The sequence below is a fragment of the Papaver somniferum genome, chromosome 8, assembly GCF_003573695.1.
Source record: "Papaver somniferum cultivar HN1 chromosome 8, ASM357369v1, whole genome shotgun sequence".
Lineage (NCBI taxonomy): Eukaryota > Viridiplantae > Streptophyta > Magnoliopsida > Ranunculales > Papaveraceae > Papaver > Papaver somniferum.
In genome coordinates, this window is record NC_039365.1 from 7153145 (window position 1) to 7162633 (window position 9489).

At 36.3% G+C, this 9489-nt stretch overlaps 1 protein-coding gene across 1 annotated transcript; it reads left to right on the forward strand.

Moving 5' to 3' along the window:
- The first annotated feature begins 2137 nt into the window (after positions 1-2137).
- LOC113304285 (ascorbate transporter, chloroplastic-like) lies at positions 2138-8350 on the forward strand. Its single transcript, XM_026553360.1, has 11 exons — positions 2138-2451; positions 3069-3673; positions 3813-3920; positions 4148-4303; positions 4958-5173; positions 5794-6003; positions 6207-6344; positions 6664-6765; positions 7136-7201; positions 7569-7653; positions 7749-8350. The coding sequence occupies exons 1-11, from the start codon at positions 2400-2402 to the stop codon at positions 7844-7846; spliced, it is 1836 nt and encodes a 611-aa protein (XP_026409145.1). The 5' UTR covers positions 2138-2399; the 3' UTR covers positions 7847-8350.
- The last annotated feature ends 1139 nt before the right edge of the window (positions 8351-9489 follow it).

Consider the following 9489-nt stretch of genomic DNA (forward strand, 5'->3'; position numbering starts at 1 on the left):
ATGATCCATCATGCACAAGCAAAAAGTAATTTGGGAGAGACCTTTTTATCTATGTATAGCCCAAGATAAGACACGGTGCTCAATTTACCTTTCCATTACCTAGGAAAGTCTCATCTTCTTATCTATCCATGATTCCCATATTGGTACGATGATTGAGAACTAACCAAGACACATACAATGGATGAAAAATAAATAAAACCCCATTAAAGATTACAAAGAATCATCATCCCATAACTTTTCCTTTTTCGAAAAATACACAAACCTAATTAATTACAGGTGCTTTTTTTTTGCTTTCTTAAATGCAAATTAATGAAGATTATTGTAGCAATAAAGTCATAACATATCTAACATTAAACCTAAAATTAAATTCTTATACAAATTCTGAAATTTTTTGATGTGATTTGATTGTTGGTACAGTACAACAACCAACCTTAGATAACTTTCATCTTTTAGGGTTCATTTGTTTTTGTGTTTTAGATACATCTCCCCTAAGTATAAATTTAGCTATATGTCATTTTCCAATATGTTTTGGTTTTTTAAAAAGGAGATAACTAGAAGAGGAGTGAGATTTAGTGAGAAAAGATTGGAGCCGCAAATATTAGGTATTGGTTGATATCATGATGGGTTTGTATGTAAATATATATATATATAGGAGGCTGCAAAAACATGTTCTTTGTTTTGGGTCGTCATGAATCTTGATTGCGGTATATATCAGCATCACATGATTTATGGGAAGACAAATGTATGTACTTGTTGTTTGTTATACCTTAAATGTGTAGCTCCAAAGTAACAGCTAAAGGCAAATTATATTGAAGGGTAAGACAATGTGTAGTGACTTCTATGGCTACCAGCCTTTTGTGACATTGTACATGCCGTTTCACTTTTGATATTGCAATTTCATTTTTCAGACTCTAATGGCTCATTTTACTTTGAAAAAAAAGATGCTAAACAAAGCAACAAAAACTATTTCTACCGCCAGTGGTAGATTTGCAAACAGTGAGCATGATTATCCGGTGACGGAATTAGGGGTAGCTGCAGTCTGCTTCATGGCCCCCTCGGAATTTGAGAAGCACAAGCTCAAATCCAAAGAAATTTTGTTAATTGTTCTTCAGCACTAAAAATTTAAAAAGGATTCCATCCCCTCTCACTTATCAGCCACTTGTATCCGGCTCTCCTCACTTGTCAATCCTAGCTCCATCACTGTGTATCTGGTGTGTGCTGGTATGTCATTTACCTGTTTCATTTGATTCCTGGTAAAGAAAGGAAAGGAGTACGGCAATGAATGTCTATGCTATTGCTATACATTGAGTAACCAAGGCCCAGTCTACAACTTTGGGCTTACAGATGAATTATTTTGTTAGAAATGGCAAACTGATGAAGTATGCTGCTAAAGACTAAAGTTGGCGAGTATCCGATCGCTTCTCAGCAGGTATTTCAGTACTTGCGAACCGGTAAAGTTCATTTCTTTTGCCACATTGCTAAATGAGTTATGGTGTCTTCTTCATGCCATGCAGTGGACAGATCTATTTCAATCTCTGCAAGTGATGTTTGAAAGAAGGAGACGATAAAGGTGTTGGGGCATTTTCAGTTTTCACGAACCCAACTCTATGGTTCACTGGACGGATTTACCTCTCATCTATGGTCTTGTGTGTTTGTTCCTCGTCTGTGTAATCAAGTAGCGGATGACTGCAATATATATCTTGTTTGGCTTGAATTTGTAACAAAAGAAACAAGTACAGCGCCTAACAAGAACCCTGGGCACTCAACAACAGAGGTTGTACCGTCCACCACCTAGGGTGCACTGCAGAAGAATTGACAGACGGTTGTGATTAGTTAGAAAACAACGAATGGTATATGCCCACGTAACACCATTTTTATACGGTAGGAATCGGCCCAGGAATCTTTTCACTAGTTTTTACTTACGTGTAATAAAAACTTTGTTCTCATCAAACTGAAATAAACTATAATAAAAAATATCTGAATTTTATTACCTTCAATTCCATAAAAACCATAAAATTTTCCATGAATTACAAAACAACCAGAGCTTTTTAAGAAGCATCATCCATTTTATCCTCAAACTTCAGGGGCATTAACGTAAGAATACGAACAGAAAAACCGAATAAAAGAAGAAATTTTTTAAGGAATTTCCTTCAACGAGGATGAAGTGCGACGTGTCAAAAGCTCAACCCACCTAAAAAACAGAAAGCTTTCCCGCTTCAGCGATACACTCTGTGTAATCCATCCTCTCAAAGTGAGCGACTCTCAGAGAGACTGATAGATAGATATTTTAGTCAACTGAAGAAGAAGGTTAAGAAGAAGAGATTTGAAGAAATTATACTGGATTTAGAAATGATTTGAGTAAATAAATTTGTGTGTAAAATTATTAGGTTGGAAGAGTAATGGCTGCTACTACTACTAATGGAGTGATTTCGAACAGACATTTTGGTTCAGGTAGACCTCTTCTTTTCTTTAGATTTTGATTGGTTTTCCGTCACTGTAGTTGTTTGATGAAATGGGTGAATGAAAAATTATAGATTTAAGCTGCATTTTGTGATTTCTTGTTTGATTCTTGAGTTGGTGTAATGATTTTCAATCACTTTTTGTTTATCATTCGGATTAATCTTGGTAGTATTTATTTTTTTGATTTTCAGAGCTGAAATTGAAATTGAAATTGAATGTAGTTCGTTTGCTGTTTAGTCTTGGTTATTTAGTACATTTTTCATGAATTTGAAGTTTATGAATGTAGTTAGGTTGTTCTTTTTTACGTGGTTGTTGTTTTTTATGTTGAATTTGAAGTTTATGCATGTACTTCCTTTTATTGGTTCTTAACTTAAATGCAGCTAACTAAATTGGAAAGTCATGTGTTTATTGTCTATCTTTAATGCGGAATTCATTTTCAGAATTTTCATATGGTGTCAAATACTATAAACGGAATGTACTACTATCTCAATTGCGTATTTGTATGTGTCTTGTGAACTGCTAGTGTTGTTCTACTGATGACTATGGAGATGAATCTGATTGTTTGCTTGTGAGATTGGTCACTAGTTGACATTTTACGTTTGATGCAGGAAAATCCTTTCAAAAAGAGCAGGCTATGATACATAAAGTAGAGAATTTGGCCGTTTCGGGTTCAACTTCTCCATGGGGAAACATTGTTCACAAAAAGATACATGTTATAAGTCGATACTACTCATCTATGCCTAGATACTCGTACAGCTCAGCTGTTCATCTTGTTTGTTCCTCAGATAAGAGCAGTACTAATCAGAGGACCTCATTCCTTGGTGAAACGGAGAAGCCTTTCTCAAACTCTCTGCAAATCAGTGAAAAGAAGGTAGATCTGAAAACAAGAACTCAGGGAAGATACGGATGCTTTCTTTCATTTAATTCTTTCAATAATAGTTGGGGCCAGCAGACAAATCTAGATAAGCATGGTTTGCCAAATGCACGAGGTCAGCAGTCTGAGTATAGGAAGGGAACCAGGACCCGTGCTAGCTATCCAAATGACATAAAGGGACCAAACTTTGATCCACTGAGTGCTTCAGAAGCTTCAAATGAAATCGCTATAGTAGGAGAGAGTACACAGGTTTCATCATCTCCTTGGTGGCAGTTGCCAAAGCGCTGGGTGATTGTACTGCTTTGTTTTACAGCGTTTCTTCTCTGCAACATGGACAGGGTAATATTTGTTGATTTTCTCTCTTGTATGTAGTCTTAATAGTCTTTAAACCTCTATAAAACATATTTTCCAAATGAGAGGTGCTTATCTCCACTAGAAGCTCTTCTTATCTCTTTTGTAACTCCAATGACTGTGGCAGGTGAACATGAGCATTGCCATACTACCAATGGCAGCGGAGTTCAACTGGAATCCTGCTACTGTTGGTCTCATCCAGTCATCCTTTTTCTGGGGATATTTACTCACTCAGGTATGGCTTGGAAATTCAAATTGATTCCTGCACTGCAGTATGAAATATGTTTAGTCTGAAATGCTTAGAACGTCTGTCTTGACGCTGATACTAAGTTTAAAGTGCATTTAATTGTGTTTTATAGCTAAGGTAATTCAGATTGTGGGCTCAGTCCTTTAAATTATGCTTAATTGTACTCTCTTTCTAACTTTTGATGTTTTCTTCTTATGTTTCATTTCCTTGAATAGATTATTGGAGGCATATGGGCGGATAAAATTGGTGGCAAACGTGTTCTTGGTTTTGGGGTGGTTTGGTGGTCTCTTGCAACAGTTCTAACACCTATAGCTGCAAGGCTTGGATTACCTTTCCTACTTATGATGCGTGCTTTTATGGGGATTGGTGAGGTTGGTTATAACCACTATTTCTTTGTTAATTATTTATTTTCGGTAACATTCATAATATCTGACGATGCTCTGCAAGGACCCCTTGATAAGTTCATCAACTGTACTTGTTTGAGGTGTTATGTCATAGTCCATGCCTGTACAAAAGTTTGCTTCTAACATCGTTAGCCACATATTTAAAGGCCTCAAGCCATTGGAAAAACAGTTATCTGAAAACTTTACATGGTTGTAGGTGATGGAAAATATATTTAACCAAGTATGAGTTAGAGCAAACAATCTATCACATCTGACTCATGAGAAGAAAGATGTTATTAAAAGAGAATCTCTGTTGTTATTCAAATCCTCCCTTAGGTAATCATGTTGTTGAAATATTGCAATTCTCTGACATTGTCAACACAGTCAGCCTGGATATTGCACTATTAATATCTATATTAACACCTTAGTAACATGAAGACCTGTCAACCGTATTTCTCTTTGATGTGTACGACAATTTGAATAATGACTTGCTATTGATGTGGCTGAATGAGTGACTACTGTATATTTCATTCAATTGCTAGTATGAATTTTCCTGAATTTAGAGTTCCGTATATTGCATTTGGAGTTTATGTCCCTTGGAAACAGGAGTATTATCTAACAAATGATTATTTATCCATTCAGGGTGTTGCTATGCCTGCTATGAATAACATTCTTTCGAAGTGGATTCCAGTAAATGAGAGAAGCAGATCTCTTGCACTGGTATATAGTGGCATGTACCTTGGATCAGTGACAGGCTTGGGATTTTCCCCGATGTTGATCCAGAAATTTGGATGGCCTTCTGTGTTTTACACTTTTGGTTCACTTGGAAGTATCTGGTTTGTGTTGTGGCTGAAAAAAGTAAGCAGCTACTCCTTCTTACCTTTATTTTAATAAGCAGGACATAGTATAGGCTGCCACCCAGCCCACATCGTCTTATTCTCTCTTCTCCCTTCCTAAGTATGATAAGACAGAGAAGTGATCTACCAAGTTTGTGTGGTCTCTTACAATAGCAAAGCATCCAGGCTGCACTAGTTGCAATTTTGCATTTTAACGATATGAAAGCACTTAAACCCATACTTTCTGAAAAATTGAGTCATGGTGGTTTTATAACTTGGTGCTGTTCCTTTGGCTGCCTGAAGAACTGCTTCTAGCAATTTCTGTTTCCTTCTTCTTAAGATTTGCCAGATGCTCTTTTTTCTTGATAGTATTGATTGATTTCTTTAATTAATAGGGATTTTGGTTTTCATCTCTGACGTGAGTTTAATAAATGCAAGATTGAGAATAGATATGAGCAAAGGTTACTATCTTGCTTATTCATTTCTGTCAAAGACTAAATAACTATCCTGTAGCATCTTCTCTGCGACGTATGCTTTAGTCTCTAATGAAATATGCTTGTCAATATCTTTTACCAGTCATAATAAATAAAATACATAGTAACTAACTAGCTATAATTTCTTTATAAATTTGTTTCTTAATAGGCATACAGCACACCGAAAGAAGATCCAGACCTTTCAGCAGAAGAAATGAAGCTTATCATGGGAGGAAGTGTATCAAAGGAACCTGTCAAAGAGATACCCTGGAAATTGATTTTATCGAAGGGACCTGTTTGGGCTTTAATTATCTCCCACTTTTGCCATAATTGGGGAACTTTTATTCTTCTCACATGGATGCCTACGTACTACAATCAGGTACTTAAGTTCTCAAAGAATCCAGGATAGTTATTTTCTAGTGTGAATGCTATTGTTTAGTTTTTAATTAGTATAAGTTGCTTAAAACCGTAATATACGTTACTTATAGAAACAGATATTTACAAAAATATCCATTTACATTTTTAAGAGTTTACAAATGCAGTAACCTTAACCATATCTTATATTGGATCCACTTTCCTCAGGTGTTGAAGTTCAATCTTGCTGAATCTGGACTGTTCTGTGTTTTACCATGGTTAACCATGGCGGTGTTTGCAAATATAGGAGGGTGGATTGCGGACACACTTGTGAGCAGAGGTGTTTCCATAACTAATGTCCGTAAGGTAAGAACCACTGATGTTCCAACAATTAACACAGAAACTCTAGTTAGACTATAAGGTAAGAATCACTGGTGTTTGTTAAGCCTAGATAATTATACCCGTTACTGGCATCTTTTCTTTTTTCGCATGCGTTTTTACCTTTTCTCAATTGCTTAAAATATCAATGTACGATAGAAGCCAATAGCCGAACTTAGGTAAAGACAGAGAGTAAGTAAATTCATGGTAGAATTTCCTTTAAATTACGGGAACGTGAAAGATCTTCAAAGGATAATGAATTTTCCTGGAGCATAACTCTTCTCTCTTTAAACCTTTTATGCTACAGATCATGCAATCCATTGGGTTTCTAGGCCCAGCCTTCTTTCTCTCACAGCTGAGCAAAGTCCGTACTCCAGCCATGGCAGTTTTATGCATGGCGTGCAGTCAGGTTAGAGCCTTAAAGTTCTCCATATACATTGTTTAATAGTTTATTAGATGCAATTCTTACCTTTCTTAGATGTAATTCTTGAATTTGCAACTGTTTGAAGAAGAAAATCTGTCCAAGTTTTTGCTGAAACTGCATATATGATATATCCTATTGTGGTTATCAACCCTGAATATGTGAGACAGATTCAAATTCTAAATATTCACTCAAATCTAAGGATACAATAAGCAGAATGATGCAAGTTGGCATGCATAAAGGCTAAAACATAAGAACTTAGCCTTTGCTCTTTGCAATATTTCGGAGTCTTATTGAATCTGAATATTTGTGATAAGTTTGTCTTCTCAAGGTCTTATGTTTTTTTGGTTTGTCACAGGGGGCTGATGCCTTCTCACAGTCTGGCCTCTATTCAAATCACCAAGATATTGGGCCACGTTACTCTGTAAGTTGGTTTATATCCTCTGTTTGCGTAATATTCTACTATTTTATTCAGTAGAAACAACACTCAGTTTTCAGAAAATAGTAAAATTAAGCATCAATTAATACACCATTGCTTCTCTGCTTAATCAAGATGATCACCCGCACAAACCCTTATTTTATTTCATTGATTATGTAGCAAATATGCAATGTTGATATGTCAGGCCACTCGCAATAACCCATATTGTAACCTGCAAATATGCAATATTTAGTCAGTGAAGCAGCATAAGTTGGAGAGAAAAAAAAACATATACACATCATTTTATTCCTTCTTGTGTGAACTGAAAGTGGTTTCTAACTGCAATTGTGAATATACATTGGTGAGAAAACAGGGGGTACTGTTAGGCTTATCAAATACTGCTGGAGTCCTTGCTGGAGTCTTTGGCACTGCTGCGACAGGATACATTCTCCAAAAAGGTGAAATCCATAGACCCAACTCCAAATCTCTTTCTCTGATCTTTTTTCTGTCATGTGTTGATTAACCGTAAATTCTCTATCTCAAAATTTTCTAGGTTCATGGGATGATGTCTTTAAGGTGGCCGTCGTATTGTACCTCGTGGGCACACTAGTATGGAACTTGTTTGCTACTGGTGAAAAGATTCTTGACTAGAAGATAAAGTAAAAGCTGGTGAAGCTAAGATGCAAACCTGTAGAAAATGAGAAAGAAAAAAATGACTGAGTAAACCGCAGTAGAATCTAAAAGCTCATGGAAGGGAAATCTTGGTCAGATCAAAAGAGAATCAAAGTTACATAGCCTATGGTAAAAATGAAAAAAACAAATGTCTCTTTTGTTGATATGCATGAAGCTCAAGGTTTCAGCTTCTGGGTGGGGTGCAAGCCTTGTTTAGAGGTTACAACTTAATTTTGATTATCATGCATTTCTAGTTTTTAGTGACTGTTTTGTTGATTGTACCCCATGAAACCTATTTACTGTGGTAATGCTTTAGGAATCTTTCCATATTATAGTTTTCTTGTCACACCTTTGCTTGCTTGCCTCTAAAAGATAAATCTCTGTACAGCCCTGGTAGGCTCCTGAGAGAAAACGATGTCAATGCATTTCCCAAATGCTGTGGCAGCGAAAGTGCCATGAATGTAGTTTCCGCAATTTCATTTATGACGAAATGTTATCTTTTGAGTTATGTTGGAGGCCCCAATAATGCGATACCAATTAATCGTACCAACTGGAAATGTACCAACTAGAAATGACTTGTAGCTTTCAAAATCAAGGCTGTTTTTTTGAATGCAGCATGAAAAATTAGGTCTTAAAGTTCTCGCCTTTAATGTCTTCTTGAACAAACCAATCTCTCATGTACACTCTACAAGTGTGTGTACAGCATCTTGTTAAAGAAAACATTACAAATCACAAGGCATTGTTAAAAGTTTTGGAATCCTTTCTTCACCTGTGATTTCCAAGCTTGCAATGGAATTTTGGATGGGCTATCTTTTCTACACACTTGAAAAGTTGCTTTTGCCAACTTGTGATCTGCATGAACAATTCAGAAGATCAAGATTCAGTGAGTAAAAAAAGTACAAGCAAGTTGGGATGACTAGAATTGAATTCTATGTGTTGGAGTTAAATGTTTTATCTATCCATGAGAGACGAGCATGTCCTTACATATTTTGTGTTTTCACGTTGACAACTAATGGGATATCTCTCGCTTAACTTCATGTACTGATAAAATATTCCCCCACTTGGAGTTTTGCCCACACCTAATAAATCGGCTATAGACCAGTACTTTTGAGTTGGGACCAAAATTTTGATTGTGGAAATAAAATCCTTTGTCCGTATGTCCTTTACGAGATAATTTCAATTTACATCATGTTTGTTTGGCTGAACTTGGATCAGATGTTAGATCATTTACCATTTTATTTTTCTCTGGTATCATCTGTAAATGACTCCATGATCAGCACATATCTGATTGGAGTCGAAAGATATCTGTAACCCCAAGCAACACAAAACTTACCTCGTGGCACGAAAAAATCCACAACAAGAGCCAATTTGCTATATGCAATCTACTTAGCGGCCACATGACCCGGATATGGCCATGTAATTGTGGCTTATATCCAGTTACTCAAAAACCTGCCTTATAATCCAGAGTATATGTAGTGAGTCTGCGAGTCTATGATCCCAAAAAATCAGTCAGATTCACATTGTATTATCAAACCCCAACATTATTACGTTAAGAGACTACTGCTTAGGCTAAGTTCTATGGTGTGCTAATCTAGTATTTAGATTAGCAGTCCACGTCAGTT